The sequence below is a fragment of the Microtus ochrogaster genome, unplaced genomic scaffold, assembly GCF_000317375.1.
Source record: "Microtus ochrogaster isolate Prairie Vole_2 unplaced genomic scaffold, MicOch1.0 UNK5, whole genome shotgun sequence".
Lineage (NCBI taxonomy): Eukaryota > Metazoa > Chordata > Mammalia > Rodentia > Cricetidae > Microtus > Microtus ochrogaster.
The window spans coordinates 204023-224882 of NW_004949103.1; the positions used below are offsets into that span (position 1 = coordinate 204023).

The window sequence follows — 20860 nt, forward strand, 5'->3', positions numbered from 1 at the left end:
AAAAAAAAAAAAAAAAAAAAAAAAAAAGGTTAAATTGGAAAACAACAACAAATGAAAACCTTAACTTGCAAAAAGTTAACATAGGACAACAGGAACTTATTCTTAACTGCAAAGAGAACCCTTAGCCTAAAGGGCCTATTTATCCTGTGTTGGTCTCCCATTAACTTTCAAGGTATATTGTTCCTGGTTTTGTTTGGTTTTTTTGTTTTGTTTTGTTTTGGTTAGGTTTGGTTTTTCCGAGACTGGGTTTCTCTGTAGTTTTGGAGGCTATCCTAGAACTAAACAATTCAACCACATTTAGGACAATCTTAATATAGCCTGAGGGTCCCCATGTATCTATCAATGAACAGTTTCTAGTTGCTAAACCAGTGCTACAACCTAGCTCAGGGACAGGTGCTCAAAAGAAAAAAAAAAACAGCATTGTTTTTCTAGTACAATTCTGTTTTGCTGCACTCCAGGACGGCCTAGCATGCGCTTGCATTAACTGTTAGCCCTCACATTTTTTCTCAGAAGTCAGTAAAATGAATCCCCTTTAGTAGGTGTGAGACTTGCCTAAAATCATAGTGCCGGTTTTCAGAATCATACAGGAGGGACTCTAGCATTGAGATGTGCCAAGACCTTTCCGGAGGCGGGTTCTTCTCAAGCCATTCTTCTGTAGGACAGTACGGTCCCAGTGATTACGTGTGTTTTGCCTTCTGAGCTCACCCCTCGCCTCAGCTTCAGACACACTGGGCAGCTAGCCTGCAGTTTCCTGGGCATGTACATCTCTTCTTTGCCCCGCCTCTGGCACACAAAATGTCTAGTTTTTCCCTACCTAGCCTGCTGGTAGACCTCCCAGAAGCCCTGGCTGAGCCCCTGGGACTCCCGATGGGAACCGTGTGAACAGTCCCGGGCGGACACGCCCACTCAGAGCCTGGCGTTTGGGGTACGGGTCCCTACGGCAAGGTTGGTTACGGATCACAAAGAAATTGGGCCCTTAGGACAGTCTCCCGTGGGTCTCATCAACGACCGAGGAAACTGAGATGGGAATGGAATGAATGGTGGGGATTACTGTTTAGTGTTAGCCGTGGCAGAGAAAGCTTGATAACCAGATTAAAAGCCAAGGGTCGATAGCTAGAAGCCAGTAGGCAGCCTCGCGCGACGCCCCAGCAACGACTCCGACAAGTTCTCGTGGGAGGAGTGCGACCGGCGGTGCTCTCGCGAGAAGTGGAAACTCAGGCGAGCAAGCGGGGGGCGTGACCGGAAGAAGGTTTATTTCAAAGCGGTAATAGATAGTTATTTTACCCAATAGAATTGCAAACGAGCCTCCGAAACCGGTAGAGCTCGGGAGTAAGGGCGGTAGAAGCCAATAGGGACTGGGAAGGGCGGGCCAGGGCCGGCCGAGCGGAAGTTGGGTCTCCGTGAGGCGGTGGAGTCCTGCCTGAGCGGGTCTCCTTAGCGGCTGAGGGCGGTGGTACGTCCTTGCTCGAGCGCTTCGAATGTGGCGTCTGCCTGATCTCACCAACTCCAGGTAAGACCAGGCTTCGCGGAATGGAGGCAGCAAGTCAGGGCAGTGCGGGATTGGGGCACGGGCGGCTTCTCGGCCTACAGCGGAGTTGGGGGCCGCCAGTCTCGGCTCATTCGGGCCGCCCGGAACAGCGCCTCTCGGGGTCGGGTCCGCTCAGCCTCCTCGGCCCCGGAGAGCGCGCGGTTGTCGGAGCCCGACACGACACTCGCGTCGTATTTAGGGAAGTCTCATCTGCGGCGCCGCTCGCCCACTCGCGGCTTGGCTGACTGAACTTTTTTTTGCAAACTGGAAAAGGAAACTGAGATTCAAAGAGGGGAGGGCCCCTTCCAAGGTCACTTTTTTTTTTTTTTTTTTTTGACTGAGCAAGCTGATCGGAGAGGACCAGAGCAAGGTTTTTGTTCCCCGTTGACGACGCAGCCATTGTGTGCTGGCGCCGCTGCCCCGCCTTCTTGGGGCCTGCGAGTTTGCTGGGGCACCCAAGCCGCGTGGCGGGCCCTGTCTAAGCCGAGAGAGTGTTGAGGACGCTTGCGGGCCTTGGAACTGAATGGGTTTGGCCTTCCAGGAGCCGTTTTCTGCCTTACCTATGGTTAGTGAAGCGTGCGATTGAGATTTGGTCCAGCCCTGCACCCTTTGGGGTCCTTCCCTCTCTGGCACATCTGTATACAGGAATAGGAAACCCAACCTGATCCTTAACCTTAAACACTGTTTCCGTGGACGCCATTAGACACCCTTTGCCTCGATAAGTACGTGTCCAGATCTGGGCGTTTCTGCTTTTGTTTTTTGTTTTTTTTTTTTTACTTGTCTGTGCCCTGGGGCGCTTCAGGCTTTCATTTCTGCAGTCTGGTGCCTCAGTTTAGGTTGCCCAAGTGGTTGCGGGAGACAGGTTGGACGCAGATTGACTGTAGTTCCTAACAGTGGTGAGAGGGAAAACACCCCCCCACCCCGTACTTTTTTTTTGTTTTTTTAATGGATGGAGATGGAAAAACAATTGGGTTCGGGTTTACCTGTGAGTTCGATGTGAAATGATTGGGAAAATGTCTTGCTGGCCTTTCTGTTACTTAATGTGAGCTTCCAACCTTAATTTTCTGAAAAGCTTCCTTTTTTAACACAGTGTTTACCACCATTGGGGAGTGGCGGGATTGATTTTATTTTGTTTTGAGACAGGGTTTCTCTGTGTAGTCTTGGCTGTCCTGGAACTCGTTTTGTAGACCAGATTGATTGGCCACGAACTCACAGAGATCTGCCTGCCTCTGCTTCCCGAATTCTGGGGTTAAAGACGTATCCTAGCAGCCGGGAGGTGGTAACTCTCGTGCCTTTAATCCCAGCACTCGAGAGCAGAGGCAGGTGGATCTCGGATCTCTGTGAGTTTGAAGCCAGCCTGGTGTACCAAGTGAGTTCCAGGACAGGCTCCAAAGCTACAGAGAAACCCTGTCTTGAAAAATAAAAAAGAGGCCGGGCGATGGTGGCGCACGCCTTTAATCCCAGCACTCGGGAGGCAGAGGCAGGCGGATCTCTGTGAGTTCTAGACCAGCCTGGTCTACAAGAGCTAGTTCCAGGACAGGCTCCAAAGCCACAGAAACCCTGTCTCAAAAAAACAAAAAAAATGTGCGCTACCACCTCAGGGCTAGTTGACTTATTTTTTATAGTTTCCAAATATTGAGTATTTTTCTTATCATGGTCCCCTAATAAGTATTTTCCAAATACTTTGAAGAGTACCTGTGATTCCAGTTCTTCAGAGGTAGAGGCAGAAGGATCAGGAATTTAAGGTCATCTTGGGCTCTGTACTGGACTTGGGCTACTTGGAGACTGGGCTCAGGAACAATTTAGGTTTTGCTTATTTGCTTGTGTACTTGGTCCCCTCCCCCCCACACACACATACAGAGGAAGGAAAGTTGGTTTCTTGGTGACTATATAGTGTTAACTGCAATTGTGAATACTCAAACGGTATTGTTTGTTCACTTGGGAGGCAGAGGCAGGCGGATCTCTGAGTTCGAGACCAGCCTGGTCTACAAGAGCTAGTTCCAGGACAGGCTCCAAAACCACAGAGAAACCCTGTCTCGAAAAACCAAAAGGGGGGGGGGATTGGAGATTGAACCCAGGTTCTCACACATTAGGCAGCTACTCAACCAGTGAGCTATATCTTTGGTCTTTTTATTATTACTAATACTGTTGTATGAATGTGACCAAGGTCTGTGACACCCCAGTGCAGTGATGTGTGTTTGGTAGTAAGAAGACAAGTTTATGAAGTCAATGTGTCCTTCCACTGTATGTGGTTACTCAGATTGAATTACTTTGTCAGGCTTGTATATGCAAAGTCTTTTTACCTGCTAAGGTTTCTCAGTAACTCCTTATTGTAGTTTTTATTTTGAGTCAGGGTCTTGCTAAGTTGCCTAGACTGCCCTTGAACTCACTTAATTGTCCTGGCAGGCCTTGAACTTGGCAGTCCTGACTTGGCTTCTGGTGTAACTGAGATTATGGGTTTGTAACATCAGAACATGTAAGAATCCTACTCTCAAGTCCCATTGTTTACCCGATAGAAACTATAATTTTACATATAGTGAAAGGATCCATTTTCCCCTAGATATGACTTCCCCCCACCCCATATAGCAAAACTAGTGAACTGTGCCTCTAATCCTAGCTACTCAACAGACCGAGATAAAAGGTTCACAAGTTACTGGGCTGTGGAATGAGTTCAGGGCAAGTTAGTGGGCCTCACCTCACTCTCTGTGGGGGAAGGGTATATGTGCTTGCAGAGAGCAGTGTTGTGCCATCACTCTCCATCTTACTCCTGGAGACCAGGTCTCCAAGTGCATGCGCGTGCACGTGCACACACACACACAGTTTAGGGTTTTCCAGTAAGGAATCTGCTGTGCCTTGCCTTTTTACATGGATACTTTGATCTGAACCCAAGTTCTCATATATAGCTGAGATGTGTGTAGCTCAGTGGTAGATCCCTTGTCTGGCTCTTTCCAGGCCCAAGGTTCAAATAAAAATAGTCTTCCCACCATTTTTCTGTTATGTCATTTCTTCTAAGCATCTAATGAACCATATAATTTGAATGCAGTTTTATTGGGAAGAAAAATGACAACCTTATTTTTGTTTTGCCAAGTATACTAAATGTGGGGTCTGTGTTAGATGTTTGATTTACAGTTAGGCTTATTATGTTGTGTTGCAGAAATAAGAAAAACTCAGAGACAGGTATTGGGGTTCAACTTGACAATCAGAAAAGCAAAAGCAGCCAAGCTACTAGAGAGCTCTTACCTCTTTGAAGTCTTCAGACTGAAAGAGCAAGTTCCCATCTCATCCCACCTTATATTCATTCTCCCTAGTGCTGGGATTAAAGGTGTACACCACCACCTAGCCTGTATAGCTGACTAGTGTGGCTGTTTTGCCTTCTGTTCTTCAGGCAAACTTTATTTATTGAAAATACAAATGAAATATCAACACATTTTTTCCTTTTTTGTCTAAAATTAAATAAGGGTATAACTAATATAAGAAACTATACACAGTAAGTACAATATATTAGTACAACTATACAATATATAAAGGCAATAGATACATCAACAATGCCTAGTCCATTTGCTTTTGACAGACTCAGAAGGTACTCCATATCTATCCTATCTTGTGAGTCCAAAGTCTTGTACCTAGTCTACTTTACTTTCTATCATAACTTGTTTTCTGCATCTAGTAAACAAGGAAAACTATAACTCTAGTCTTCAACTTCCTCAGAGACCCAAGAAGGAAATACTATTAACTGAGTTAAATAGGAAGTGCAAGCAACTTTCAAATATGAGAAATGACAGAAACAGCTGGCTATCTGCACAGTCACCAAAACTCCTCTGCAACGTTGGGGCATCTGTCTTCTACCTACAGCCCTAGCATATCTGACAGACTTTTCTGTGAAGCTGAACATTCTAAAGGACTCTCCATCCTTATCTTGACAATGTTTGGCAGTCACTTTCTTTTCTGTCCTGCTTAGCCAATTAAGACAGCATACTGTCAGCAGTCAGGGCAAGGGCATTTTCTTGCCCAGTGGCTTACATTTGCCACAAAGAAAATAAACTCCATATTTCTTTGATCTTCTCTGAAGTAGATTGGTGCTCCCAGACATCTCATTGTCATAAAAAAAAAAAAAGTCCTGTGTTATTAAAACATCTTAAATGCCATATTCTGTAAATCTCTGGTGTTTGAAGATGACCTGTCTATTTAAAATGTATCCGTTTGACCTTGAGCATATATAATGTGACTACAAATTTGGTTGTAGTCAGTGACCAAGTACTAACCTGTATTTCCTTCTCCTAAACAGTTGGTAGTAATAACTGTCAAGGACTAGAAATTTGTATTACATTGTTAAATGGGCTGTATGGGTATAATACTTTGAACAAAATTAGAGATTTATATACAGTGCATTCTAACAAAATTAATCTCAAATTTTGTATACAATATACAAAAGTCAAATCCAATGTAAAACATTTAAAACTAGTAGTTGCTTTTTTGTTGTTGTTGTTGTTTTGGTTTTTTTTTTGTTTTTTCGAGACAGGGTTTCTCTGTGGTTTTTGGAGCCTGTCCTGGAACTAGCTCTGTAGACCAAGCTGGTCTCGAACTCACAGAGATCCACCTGCCTCTGCCTCCCGAGTGCTGGGATTAAAGGCGTGCGCCACCACCGCCCGGCTTAGTAGTTGCTTTTTAAAAGTACATTCAGTAATGTACCTTTTTATCCTATCATATCTATAGCCCCCCTTTTTCTTTTCAAAACAAGAACCTTGAATCTAATTTTTTTCATTTAGCTTTTTTTCCAGACCATTACCAATAACAACTTAAAACCAACTTCCCTAAATAATGACATATTTATAACCCGTTGAACAACCAGAAACCACCTATTCTCTTGGGAATGTGGGTGTTATATTCTTTGGTTTTTAGAGACAGGGTTTCTCTGTATCTTTGAAGACTGTCCTGGAACTCACTCCGTAAACCAGGCTGGTCTTGAACTCACAGAAGAGTCCCAGACCCACTGTAATTGCTGGATTCCCATGCTTTTACACTTTTGGTTTTAGGAAGTATCTTTTTGTTGTTTTTGTTTTGTTTTTTGAAACAAGATTATGGTGTAGCTTTGGAGCCTGTCCTGGAACTAGCTCTTGTAGACCAGGCTAGCCTTGAACTCAACAGAGATCCTCCTGCCTTTGCCTCCTGAGTGCTGGGATTAAAGGCGTGTGCCACTCCTGCCCTGGTATCACATCCTTTTTTTTTTTTTTTAAAGATTTATTTATTTATTTATTATGTATACAACATTCTGCCTCGATGTATGCCCGCACGCCAGAGGAGGACGCCAGATCTCAGTACAGATGGTTGTGAGCCACCATGTGGTTGCTGGGAATTGAACTCAGGACTTCTGGAAGAGCAGCCAATGCTCTTAACCTCTGAGCCATCTCTCCAGCCCCTGGTATCACATTCTTAAAGTTATTTCCTGCTGTCTGGGGGTTGATGGTATGTTTAGAGTATCCTGAAAAGAAAAATTTGGGTTGATTGTCAAGTCCTGGGAGAGGTAACTATCATTTGTTGTCCAGTCTCTGCGTAATGGGAAAGTGCAGGACTTGTCTCAAAGTCTGGTTAGGCTGGAAGAACCATTACAATAAAGGGATTTGGGTCTCTGATAATATGCTAGACATTTTGAAAATGGGATGAGTAAATGAAAGGATATCTAATTTAGATGGGATTTATGTAATGTCAATTGTAAACATCAGCTTTATCATTTTTGTCTTATTACTAAAAATGTAGGTTAAGCTGAGTGCTAAGATACAAGCCTTAGATAAGTCTAACAAAAACAGGTCAGAGAAACTCAAATCCAATCAAAGGATATCATGGAGGGCCAATTTTAGCATTGCATTATAAGAATAGAGAAGAACAGCCTAAGGTTTTTAGACTTAATATATCTTAATATATCAACTTAATATATCCAGTAATCTTACAAGAGACTAATAGAACCATCAAAATATGCCTGTCACATTTCTCAGCACTCAGCAGACAGGTCTTTCTCCCCCTTTTCATGTGTGGGGTGTGTATGTCTTTGCCCATGTAGAGGCCAGAGAAGGACATCATGTGTCTTCCTATATTGCTATCTACCTTATTTTTTGAAACTGAATCTAACTAAATCTAAAGCTGTCTCTAAGCTGAGCTGAGCCAGCCAGACGCTTAGGTTCCTGGCCTGCCTTGTCTGGCTTTTCTGTGGGTGCTGTCGAGGTTTAACTCAGGTCCTCTTGCTTTCACAACAGGCTCTAATCCAAAGATACATGTGGGGCTGGGTTTGTTTTTGTGGTTTTGTTTTGTTTTGTTTTTTTGAGATACGGTTTCTCTGTGTATGTATCCCTGACTCTCCTGAAACTTGCTCTATAGACCAGGCTGGCCTCAAACTCACAGAGGTCCACTTAACTCTGCCTCCTGAGTGCTGGGATTAAAGGCATGTGCCACCACTGCCTGGCAAGATATTTTTGTTATATTCTTTAAGATGTGCCCTTGAGGGATGGGGAGTGTCACACATTTCATAGATGTGTGCTCATATATAAAATAGTAACTAGCTGGTTCTTAGTGGCGCAAGCCTTTAATTCCAACACTCGGGAAGTAGAGGCAGGCAGATCTTTGTGAGTTTGAGGCCAGCCTGGTCTACAAGAGCTAGTTCCAGAACAGGCTCCAAAGCTACAGCAAAACCTTGTCTCAAAACACACACACAAAGAGACTTCCTAAAACCAGAAGTGTAAGTGCATTTACAGTGGGTCTAGGACTCTTCTGTGGTCTAAATCAAATGTTGGGAAACTTGCAAAAGATGGCTATCATCTCCTTAGTCCCTCAGATCCTTGGAAGGGTAGTGAAGTAACAGGACAAGAAGGAAACTGCTTGGCTTAAGAAACGTTCCTTTCCTCCTGCTAAGGAGTGGTGTATGTATTCCAATTAAGCAACTAAAACTTGTCTTTCGCCTAGAGTTAATCACTTTTGCTACTTTTGAAGCAACCAAAAAGGTCAGGGAAGGCTGTAGTAGTATAGCCCACTCATAGAATATAGTATTCTATATCCCAAGCACCAAAAAGGAGCACAGGCAGAAGATGATATAATAGTTTGGGTAGTAGATTTGGGAATTACATAGTCAGTTCTATATTCAACAAGATTCCTAAAATGAATGTAGGGTAAGGGTACAAATTACATAAAATGTTCAGCAAAGCATCCAGGTGACAGAAAAGACTGGTAAATTTTCTGTATGTGGTATATGTACATTTGTGAGTTTTGTCTTCAACAATGCAAATAGCAACATTTATTAGTTTCTTTGTTTTTCAGGACTTGGAAATAGTGGACATCTAATTGACTCCAGATTGTAAGCCACAGATGAGTACTCAGCGGGCGTGAGAGATTGAGAACATTCCACCTCCCCATAAACCTTGGTGTATATCACTTGATTTTCTGTTAATTGAAGCCAGAGAGCACAATGAGTACAGTAAGTTTTCTTAGCTTGTAAGTTTTTTTTTTTTTACCAATATTAGTTAGCTACTCTGTCTCTTAGAGGACTATAAACCACATGTTATATAGCACTGGGCTCTAATTCCAGATATTAGAAGTTAAAATACAAAGACTGAAAATTGAGGGTAGTCTGGGTTATACAGATAGTGTCTCTAAAATAAACGGAAACAGCTGAGGATGTGCCTCTTGTTTATGCAAAAGACTATTTTTTATCTGTGTTGTTGTATATGCCTACATATAATCCAAGTAAGTAGTAAACGCGTCTATAATCCATTGGTAAATGGAGGTAGGATGATCAGAAATTTAAGTTCAGTGCCATACTCAACTATATAGTGAGATCAAATTCTAAGACTGGAGAGATGGCTCAGTGAATAAACTGCTTCATGTGTGAGAAGGACCCAAGTTGGGTCCCCATCACCCATATAAAAGCTGGGCAGGGTGGCATACATTTTCAGTGCTTAGAGAAGAGGTCTTGATCACAAAGGCATACTTGGTCAACCAATCTTGGAGAAACAAACATCAGTTTAATGAGAGATGTGATCTAATAAACTAAAGGCTAGAGAGATGAATTGGTGGATAGGAAACACTACTCTTCCAGGGGACTCTATCTTTTGTTTTTCAGCATGTGTGTCAGGTGACTCATACCTCCTGTAATTCTAGATCCAGTCATCTGTCACCCTCTACTGGCCTTTGTGGACACCAGGCATGCATATGGAGAGAGTGAGTGTGTGTGCGCGCGCATACATATGCACATACATACATACACACACAAAGCACTCAGACATTTAAAAGGGGGAGTAGAGAGTGACAAAGACCTGGCCTTTACAAATGTAATAACTATTATTTACAATTCTGTGGAATGGATTCAGTTGATAAAGGCCCTTTCTGACAAGTTTGAATACCAGAACCACGTGGTAAAAGAGACCTCCACTCATGTTATGGCATATTTGTGGATCACGCTCAAAAATATTTAAACATAATTTTAAAACTAGATCTGGGACTAGGTGGTGTTGGTGCACGCCTTTAATTCCAGCACTCAGAAGCAGAGGCAGATGGATCTCTTGAGTTTGAGGCTAGCCTGGTCTACAGAGTGAGTTCTACGATAGCCAGAGGTACACAGAAAAACCCTATTTCCAGAAAAACAACAACAAAAAACGGGGTATAGGGAGGTGGCTCAGAAACAGCACTTGCTGTTCATTCAGGGGACTGGGTTCTAATTCCCAGCGTTTACTTGCAGCTCAGAATTGTTTGTAACTCCAATTTGGAAGAACTTATGCCCTCTTCTGGTCTTCACAGGAAGGAAGTGGTACATAGGCATACGTGCTGGCAAAATATTTGTATATGTAAAATGAAAAAAATAACCATTTTCACTTTTGCTCTTGTCTGGGAGTCAGCTCTGGTTCAGTGCAAAACATGCAGGTTGGACTCTAGAGTAAGGTATCCTAAACTTTCTGCTTATAACTTTTTTCTGTGGGGAAATTTTTATGACCTTGGGTAGTAATGTAGATGTATGTGCAGATTAAGTATTTGTTGATAATTCATGTTTACTTTTAAAAGAATTATTTGGCATATAAACATAATTTTACTGTTTATGAAGATGAAAGTAAATTGTGTTAATGAAATAGATACACTTTTAGCCCTGCAGTGGTGGCGCACGCCTTTAATCCCAGCACTCGGGAGGCAGAGGCAGGCGGATCTCTGTGAGTTCGAGACCAGCCTGGTCTACAGAGCTAGTTCCTGGACAGGCTCCAAAGCCACAGAGAAACCCTGTCTCGAAAAACCAAAAAAAAAGAAAAAGAAAAAAGAAATAGATACACTTTTTATGTAAAGAGTTAATCTTGGTCAGGTAAGGTTGTTGTTACCAACAAGCCTAACGGCCCGAGCTAGATCCTGGGGCCCTACAGGGTTGAAGGAGAGAATCAGTTGCCGAAAGCTGTCCTCTGGCTTCATGTAAGCACAGAAGCACGAGTACATGCATGCACACAATAAATGTTTAAAGAAAAAAATTGGTAAATTAGCTGGGCATGTTGGTGCACATCTTTAGTCACAGAACTTGGTAGGCAGTCGCAGGCTTATCTCTGAGTTTAAAGCCAGCCTAATCTACAGAACAAGTCACAAAAAAACCCTTTCTCAAAAAGCAAAGAAAAAAGTAAAAATTGACAGAATGATGTGTGTTTGTGAGTGTGTTATAATATCTTTGCTATTTTTTTAGCTCTGCTTTCTCAGTACCTGTGATTAAAGGCATGTGTTAGCATGCCCAGCTAAGTATTTTGATTTTATGATCATTTGCTAATACCGCTTAAAATAAATGTGTAATATTTAAGGCCATTTCAGAAACATTGAAAATTCTATCCTAATCCCAAACCAAAATTGATTATTTCTTTTTTCTCAGATTAATTTACACAGACTTTTTTTTTTTAATTTTTTTATTTTTGATGCAAGGTCTTCTGTATCCTTGGCTAGCCTGGAACTCAAAGATCCACCTGGCTCTGGAATTTTAAAGGTGTGTGCTACTATGCCTGGAAAACAACAATTTTAAAAAATTGAAACATGAATTTTAAAAAATTCATTTTTTAAAAAATTTAAAAAATTCAATTTTAAAAAATGAAACATGCTGGTGGTAGTGCACACCTTTTAGTCTAGCACTCAGGAGGAAGAGGCAGGAGGATCTCTGAGTTCAAGGCCAATCTGGTCTACAAAGCAAGTTCCTGGGAGGCTAGGACTGTTACACAGAGAAACCCCCTCTCAAGAAAAAGAAAAAAAATCAAACATACTACAGCAATGTAATCTAAGGATGTGCCAGTTTGATAATAATATGCTGAAGAATAATGGTAGGAAGATGCTACAAGTCTTGTTTATAATTAACAATTCTGTTTCTGTAAGAATAAAAAATACATGTGCAGTAAAAACACTAATTCTGCTGGACTGTAGTGGCCCACGCCTTTAATCCCAGCACTCAAGAGGCAGAGGCAGGCAGATCTCTGAGTTCGAGTTCAGCCTGATCTACAAGAGCTAGTTCCAGGACAGGCTCCAAAGCTACAGAGAAACCCTGCCCCCCCCCCAAAAAAAAACAGCACTAATCTAATTCCTATATAACAGTAATCTTGAATCTTATTGAAGGTATTGTAGACAGTGTTGGCATTGTGTGGTGTTCCATCGTGTTGAGTTGGGTGTTCAGAAGCAAAACTATAGTGAAGTCATATGCTGCAACATGGGCCGGTAATATGAGAAGTATCAGTTCTTGATGCGTTGGTTTTTTTTTAAAAAAATATTTATTTATTTATTATGTATACAATATTCTGTCTGTGTGTCTGCCACCATGTGGGTGCTGGGAATTGAACTCAGGACCTTTGGAAGAGCAGGCAATGCTCTTAACCAGTGAGCCATCTCTCCAGCCCTTGATGCATTGGTTTTAAATTAATTTTTGGTCTTTGTAGGTTCAGAAAACATTTTGCTATTGCAAATATTTTTGCACAGCCTACCCTCCCCCATTCAGTTATGTGACCATACATGGGATTGTAAACCATAGTTGGATTTGTTTGGTGATACAGACAGCTGATATGGTGATAAGATCTATATCCTAGCACCCTTGTGGCGGATACAGTCAGATCTCTTGAGTTCTGGCATAGCCAGGGCTACACAGCAAAAGACCTTTTATCAGATGAAACAACAAAAAGTACTGAATTTTTCACCCTGTGTTTCACAGGTGCTACAAGTTTTATAGTGGGTGGGGTGTACATGCTCTGTGTGTGTGTGTGTGTGTGTGTGTGTGTGTGTGTGTGTGTGTGTGTGTGTGTGTGTGTGTGTGGTGTTGCACACAAGAGGACAACCAAGTTAAACCATTCCCGTTTGTTGGCTTTTTACTCTTCTATCAAATCTGGAATTCATGCAACTGCTTCTTTTCCCCCTTGATGACCTTAGAGAAATCCTCAAAGAAAGCGGCGTGGTGGAACAGTAAGTTCTAGACAAGCCCAGAAGCGAACTCGGGAAACAACTTCAACCCCTGAGATTTCCTTGGAAACAGAACCCATAGAACTCGTGGAAACTGGTAAGAGCCAGGAATAGTGGATTGTAATGCGTGACAGTGTGATATCGTGGATAAATAAGTGAATTGGACTCAGTTTGTATCTGTTAATGGCCACTCTGATGCCTCATGAAGTCATACCCCCCCCCCATTTTATGTGTATAATTGTTTTGCTTGCATGTATGTCTGTCTGTGTACTACATGTGTGCCTGGTGCCCACAGAGGCCAGAAGAAGTCATTGTATTCCCTAGAGCTCGAGTTACAAATGCTTGTGAGCTGCCCTGTGGGTGTTGGGAATTTGAGTCTTTTACAAGAGCAGTAAGTATTCATAGCCCCTGAACTATCTTTAACCCCGGGTCACAGCTGAGCTTCTGTGTCTTCCTCTGTGGTAAGGAATAATGTTAATATATAGGGCAGGTTGAATTTATGCCATAAAACCCTTGGAACCGTGTGTGGCAGATGGTACCATACAAATGTTAGCTGTTGGAAGCTCTTGCACTTGCTTTATATGTATGTATAATCTTAGACTTACCTATACAGCTTATAGCTACAATGAGTAAAGCTGCCCCCTTTGGTATTATTGTATCTGCATGAGTTTTGAAGCAGTCACTTGGCTCATCTACTTCACCCTGCTTAGCTTTGTGAAATACTTGAGTTTCCTTTTCTGGTTTTCATTAAGACTAAAACTTTCTAAAGAAGGCAAACTTGTCAACACTGCTATCATTAAAGCTTGGTTTGAGACGAGGCCAGACTGGATTTTCCCTTGCCTGCTCATGAAAGTGTCAAATGTTTTAGATAAGCTACTTTGCTTTGTTATCTTTTATATATCATACCCAAGAACTGATTTTTTTTTTTATTTAATTTTTGATTTTTCGAAATAGGTTTCTCTGTGAAACAGTTCTGGCTGTCCTGGAACTCGCTTTGTAGACTAGGCTGGCCTCAAACTCACTGAAGATCTGCTCCAAAGTGCTGGGATTAAAGGCGTGCACCACCACTGCCCAGCCAAGTGCTGATATTTTTTTTTTAATATTTATTTATTTATTATGTATACAATAGTCTGTCTGTGTGTATGCCTGCAGGCCTGAAGAGGGCACCAGACCCCATTACAGATGGTTGTGAGCCACCATGTGGTTGCTGGGAATTGAACTCAGGACCTTTGGAAGAGCAGGCAATGCTCTTAACCTCTGAGCCATCTCTCCAGCCCAAGTGCTGATATTTTAAATGTTTTTTGTTTGTTAGTTTTTGTTTTTTCAAGACAGAGTTTCTTTGTGTAACAGGCCTGGCTGTCCTGAAACTGTAAACCAGGCCATTCTCAAACTCACAGAAATCCACCTGCCTCTGCCTCCCGAGTGCTGGATTAAAGGTATGTGCCACCACTGCCCAGGTCTAAGAACTGATATTTTAAAGAAAAGTGCAGTGGGCTATGGATGTAGCTCAGTGTGGTAGAGCACTTGTTTAATGTGCGAGACCCTTGTTCAACCTTTAACACTACCGCAAAGAAAAAAAATTATTAAGATGTTATACAATATATGTATACCACGGAATAGGCACTTTTTAGCCATCTTAGAGTTAAAAAGAAGCTACTTTGTGTCAGATGAGTTTCTTGGACTTCCCTGATAGTGTTCATTCTCTGATTGGTTTCAGTTTGACTTCTCTCAGTGAATTCCTTAGAGCCTTTATTCTTATCTACAGATTAGGACTTGGGAATTCTATACCCAAAGAAGGTCCTTTTCTTCAGTGTAACACTCAACACACACATGGACTCAGTCTCAGGGTTTAAACGGATCCAGCTGTTTCCAATGAGGCACTTGTCAAACTATTGGAATTTATATCGCCTTTACAAGGTGGTAAATACAAGCAGCCCGTACATATATACATACATACATACATACATACATACATACATACATACATACAAGCAGTGTGTTTCTTTTGGCAGAGTCAATTTTATCTGCCAAAAGATAATTGACTCATAAATTATGGTTTATAGATCATTAAGTAGCAGCCATTCTTTTTCATGAAGAATGAGAGGCAATTGGTATATTATATATTTGTGTATATATAAGTGTGGGGAAGAGGTAGGCAGACAAGTTTTTGGGTGTTTTTGGCTTTTCAAGACAGAGTCCCTATGTGTAGCCCCAGCCATCCTAGAACTCACCCTGTAAACCCAGCTGGCTTTGAACTCAGAGATCTGTCTGCCTCTGCCTACCAAGGGCTAGTCTTACAGGTGTGTGCTACCACACCTAGCACTGGGAAATAAAAGAAGGTAAAGCAAGTTAGAATATGTTATTCATACTGTTTATAAAATCTAACCCTCATATTTTTTAATACTAATAGCAATCAGGAAAAAAATAGTTGTAAGTGGTTTTTGAATGCCTTCCCTAATTAATGAAATTGTGATGCCTAAGCATGATCGTGTAGGTGGGGTGACAAACACTCAGGTGTTTGTCCCCACATGTACACCTCTGGGACCTCAAGAAATTCATGTAGCCCACTTAACAAAATGCTGGAGGGGCACTTGGTTGTTATTTTGAAAAGGTAGTCTTGCTGGTTTTTATATTGTGTGTGTAGGGTTTCACACTTTGAAACAAATTTATACCATGTTTATAATATCAACCAAGCCTTAGGAGTATAGCCCTATCCTAATACTTGTGGAATTGTTTTATTTTGAAGCTGGTGATGAAATTGTGGACCTCACCTGTGAATCCCTGGAGCCTGTGGTTGTGGACCTCACTCACAATGACTCTGTTGTGGTAAGCATTTGAATAAGAGTTGGCTGGTTTGGGTAGGAGTCCTTGGCCCATATCTGCATCTAAAGTCTGGGTTACTGACCAGGGTTAGAAAGATTGAAAGGGGCTAGAGAGATGGCTCAGAGGTTAAGGGCACTGGCTGCTTTTCCAGGGGACTTGTACCTTCATGGTAGCTCACAGCCAACTGTAACTCCAGTTCCAAGATGGGCTCTGTTGGCATCAGATACACTGCAGGCAAACCACACATACACATCAAATAATTGTGAAGAGAAAGGAACCTATATTCAGTAACTGGAACCCCTAATGAGAAGTGTGTCAGGAAGAGCACCTGTTGTCGCTTTTGTCTCCTGTGGACTATATCTGCCTGATTTTTGACCTTTCCATAGCAGCAGTCCTGATTTCATAGTTTCAGATGTGTAAGCTGGGCATAGCCCTTTGAAATGGGATACTATCTTTGCCGGGGTTGGTACTACATTGTATTAAGAAAGACCTATTTAGGTGCCTTGCCTTGCATGAAATGTAGTGCTTTGCAGTGTGTTTACACCTCTGACCTGAAGGGAATTGGGAATATTGACTGTGCTGCCATTAGGTTTCCAAAATAGTTGCCAGTAAATATGGCTCCAGGGAAAGCAGCTACCTAGTCTAGCACCTGCTGCCACAGCTCTTTCCTGACTCCAGGGAGGGTAGAACTTGAGAGGCTGTGACTCTGTGTAGCCTGCCAGAACTAAAACCTAGTCTGGTCAGGAGTATTAGAAAGTAATTCTGAAAGACATTTTCCATGGTATTGGAACACCCCTACACACACACATACACCCCATTTCCATGTGTCTTTTGGGATCTGATCAACTCATTGATGAGCAATTTAAGGACAAGTTTGCTACTCACTTGAAAAACCTTTTGATGACAGTATGCCAGGACTGAAGCTGTGGAATAGAGGTATTGCCACCTTGGGTAGCATTCGACACGTGTTAGCAGTTGGAACGCAGAAAGGACTGTAGACATGGAACCGAGATGTTAGTAATCTAGTCTTCCACTTGTCTCAAAGGTTTAAAATTCTGAGTGACTAGCAACAAGCTGCCACAACCAAGACAGATCAGTGTTTTCTAATTTGTTTAAAACTTTGAGAGTAAGATTTTATTGAGAAGCAAGACAGAAGCTGGGTATGACACACACCTTTAATCCCAGCACTCCTGGAGGCAGAGGCAGGCTGATCTTGTGAGTTCAAGGTCAGCCTGGTCTACAAAAAACAAAACAAGTTCCAGAATAGCTAGAGCTACAAGATAAGGGATGGGTAACCAGATATTATGGTGCATGCCTGTGATCTTGAGCACTTGAAAGGCAGTGTTCCTGGGTTATATAGTTAAGCTTAGTCTCAAGGAGGGAAAATGAAATCATGATGGCATGAAGCTGCCAGGGAATATCTACTCAGAGGCTTAATATTCCTTACAAATGCTTAACTGATAGCTCAGGCTGCTACTAGCTCTTACACTTAACCCATATTTCTGTTTATGCTTTACCTCATTTTCTACATGTCCTGCTTGCCCCCTGGCTGATTGGCATCTCCAGCTCCACCCTTCTTCCTCCCGGCTTTCTAGTCTGGCTCTCCTAACTTAATCCTGCTCAGCTATTAGCCAGTCAGCTTGTTTATTAAACCAATCTCAGTGGCAAATCTTGACAGTCTACAAAGGGATTTTTCCACAGCAGTATGGTTTTAATTAGAAATCACCAGATTGTCCTCATGTCATCTCTGACAAAGACTATGGTGAATTCAGGCATAACCAATGGTGTTTCTGGAAATGGGCCAGAACTGTTTGAGAATTGTAAGTGGTCTCCTCTGCAAAAGTTGACTCTTGCTGTTAGTTCCTGTCAACTTCATGGAGTTCTATAAAGAGGGTAATTTAGTCCCTTAGCTAAAGTTACATTCCAGTTTTTGACTAATTCTGGAAATTGGCACCAAATGCTTTTTCTTCCTCTCTCTTCCCCTATCTCAAAGTACTAGAAATAGTTTATTGAGGGAAAGCATTCCTGAGGAAGGAAGTGGGCTAGTAAACAGGGAAAGGGCTCAGAAAGCCCCAAATCCCTTTTCTTAAATATTATTTATTATGTATATAATATTCTGTCTGTGTGTGTGTCTGCAGGCCAGAAGAGGGCACCAGACCCCATTACAGATGGTTGTGAGCCACCATGTGGTTGCTGGGAATTGAACTCAGAACCTTTGGAAGAGCAGGCAATGCTCTTAACCACTGAGCCATCTCTCCAGCCCCCCCAAATCCCTTTTCTTGTTTTATTTTTTTATTTTGGTTTTTCGGGATAGGGTTTCTCTGTAACTTTGGAGCCTGTCCTGGAATCAGCTCTTGTAGACCAGGCTGGTCTGGAACTCACAGAAATCCTCCTGCCTCTCCAAATCCCTTTTTTTGAGAACTCAACATCTACCCATAATGGACCTAGCCAGGTCCTGACAAAGGAGCTGGAATTCTACCTCCAAGAAGACCCTGTTCTTTTTTTGGTTTTTTGAGACAGGGTTTCTCTGTGGTTTTGGAGCCTGTCCTGGCACTAGCTCTTGTAGACCAGGCTGGCCTCGAACTCACAGAGATCCGCCTGCCTCTGCCTCCCGAGTGCTGGGATTAAAGGCGTGCGCCACCACCACCCGGCTGAAGACCCTGTTCTTCTGCTGGGTGGCAAGTCAACATTTCCCCTACCATGCCTTATTCACACGGCAGTGAGTGGAGTCCTTGAATGAGCCTGGAATAGGAATAGTGGGAATGAGGGAACTGTCCTGATAGTGACTGAATGAGCAGGAAGTTAGATAAAAGTCCAGGGATAGTAGTGTGGAGGGAGACAGGAGGCTTGGGTTCTTGTGTCAGAGTTGCTATTGGATTTATTGCAGAAATTACCTCATGCTTGACCTAGTTATTAAAAAGAATTGTCTGGATTTGGTAACTCTTTCCCAATCACTCTCCATGTGTTGTTGATTGTAATGAATCATCAAAGTCCATTAAACTATTGATAGTAACCAAAGACATGAACAAGCAGTATTTTTGAGAGTCATACAGTATTGAAAGCAAGATGTGTGCATTATAGCAGTTAAAAGGTCAGAATGTTTATAACACTCCTCTCTTTTCCCCTTTTTCAGATTGTTGAAGGTGAGTAGTTTCATTTCCTTTTCTCCTGGGTTTAAAGGAAGTTATGGTGAATGAATGCCATAGCCTGCAGGCTTTGTCAGTCTGCCCTTCCAAGATCTCTAGGCAGGAGGTGGCCTTTGGTCAAACCTGTTGGTTTTACTGAAAATCTATGCCCATGATTTCAGGGACTGACCTTTCTCCTGAGAAGGCAAATGAATGGCCTCTGCCCCTGGGCAGGACCTTCTGGGGGTGTGGGGTAGAACTAGTATGGTGATGGCTTTTCTCTGGAAGTCTGAAGGGGAGGGAGGGTGGGTCTTGATACTAGGGCTGAAAATGCGACTTTTTTCTTAGAAAGGGGAAGGCCAAGAAGAAATGGAAGGAGGTTACGCCAAGACCATACTGACAGCTGTGTGGTGAGCAGTGATGATGAGGAACTGTCTAGGGACAGGGATGTGTATGTGACTACCCATACTCCTCGAAGCGCCAGGGATGAAGGAGCTACAGGACTCAGGTAATGTGCTCTGCTGCTGTTGTGTTGGGTGGAGGCCAGGGTATACAGATGCCAAGCTTGTCAGCTCTAGAACAAGGGTCTGCAAAACAGCTAGGCATGTTTGGAATGCAGGGCTCAGCTGTCTGCTCAGGATAGACCAATAAACAGACAGTTGTATCAGGAGACTGACATGCACTGTGATCAGGGTTGGGTGTAAGTGGGTTTTATTATGAGCATCACTAGCAGTAATGCTGGAGGTGAAACAGATGGGTGAGCCTAGTTGTCTGCATCTTTTCTTCTAGACCTGTTCTCTACCATCTCTCTTTTCATGCCCATTCCAGCCCAATACTTCAGATAAATTATTTTCAAGTTTTTTGTATGCCTGTCCTAACTGAGCAGAAGTAAGAGATTTGGTAAAACATAGGGCCTGCATATATGAAGCCACTTTATAAGGTATAATCAAGTATTTGAGCTCACTTAGAAACTGATTTGAAGTACTTGTGATTTCAGGCCCCTGGGTACTGTCAGTTGTCCGATCTGCATGGATGGATACTTTGAGGTAAGTAACCTAGTTGTATTTCCTTTGATTTTAACCTGTTTCACTAAAAAGAACTTGGAGGGTCTGTGCCTCATGTGGGATTTGACACCTAGCCATCACAAAGACTAATTACAAAGGAGATTGTTCCCATTGGTCATGGTCCCTGTGTATTTCATCTTTAGCCTCTTCAAATTCAGGTTTCCTGCTGTAGCTTTAACTAGAAACTGCTGAGGTTGCCTATAACCCCTACAACTGGGAAAATCCTGTCCTGTCTACAGTTTGTTCCATTTGCTTCTGAGATTGTTGTACAGACTCTGCCCCTTTGTTTTCACTGGTCTCAGTGATGAATGCATTAGGGTTCTTGGTGGCAAGGGATATTTTAAGGCTGTTCTTTTTAATGTCTTCTAGATTGTGCAGAGTGGACGCCGCATTGTTTCTACAGAATGTGGCCACGTCTTCTGTAGCCAGTGCCTCAATGATTCCCTTAAGAATGCTAACACTTGCCCAACTTGTAGGAAAAAGATCAACCATAAACGCTGCCACCCCATTTATATATGAAATGTTCAGAACTGCTCAGGATAAACCAATGGACAGACAGCCAAGCTAGGCTTTCTGCTTGGTATCTGCCTCCAGTTTCCTGAGCTAAAAAAGACTTTCAAAAATCAATGTCTGATGTAAACTGCTCTTTTGTTTTCCAACCCCTTAGATCTTTTGTTTTCTCCAGTTTGATGCTATGGAGCAGGATCCAGGGATCCTCCCATGTCAGCTTAGCATCTTTTCTCCTGGGTATTCTGAGCCGGGAGTAGGAGAAAAGGAGTCAGGCGCATTGGAGTTTGAGTATTGTGGCTCCAGCCTCTTTATGGAGCTTACATGTTGGCCAAGAAGTTTCCCTGTTGGGAAAGTTTGCCCCAACTCTTCTGGGTACA

At 42.5% G+C, this 20860-nt stretch overlaps 1 protein-coding gene across 3 annotated transcripts; it reads left to right on the forward strand.

Moving 5' to 3' along the window:
- The first annotated feature begins 1183 nt into the window (after positions 1 to 1183).
- Rnf4 (ring finger protein 4) lies at positions 1184 to 20600 on the forward strand. 3 transcript variants are annotated; one of them, XM_026788660.1, is made up of 9 exons: positions 1184 to 1510; positions 8831 to 8987; positions 9633 to 9730; positions 12932 to 13058; positions 15708 to 15787; positions 18918 to 18927; positions 19258 to 19417; positions 19907 to 19955; positions 20343 to 20600. In XM_026788660.1, exons 3-9 carry the CDS (start codon positions 9716 to 9718, stop codon positions 20490 to 20492), a joined length of 591 nt encoding a protein of 196 aa, XP_026644461.1. In that variant the 5' UTR covers positions 1184 to 1510; positions 8831 to 8987; positions 9633 to 9715; the 3' UTR covers positions 20493 to 20600. The 3 variants fall into 3 exon arrangements, with proteins under 3 accessions (XP_026644461.1, XP_026644460.1, XP_005365959.1); XM_026788659.1 differs by having other exon boundaries at positions 9671 to 9730; XM_005365902.2 differs by lacking the exon at positions 9633 to 9730.
- Positions 20601 to 20860: the final 260 nt, after the last annotated feature.

What these genes read in the sequence shown, in the direction of transcription:
- Rnf4 (XM_026788659.1), top strand. An exon ending in CATAGAACTCGTGGAAACTG is followed by an intron (nt 13,059 to 15,707) that starts GTAAGAGCCAGG and finishes TTTATTTTGAAG; the next exon opens with CTGGTGATGAAATTGTGGAC. An exon ending in GCATGGATGGATACTTTGAG is followed by an intron (nt 19,956 to 20,342) that starts GTAAGTAACCTA and finishes AATGTCTTCTAG; the next exon opens with ATTGTGCAGAGTGGACGCCG.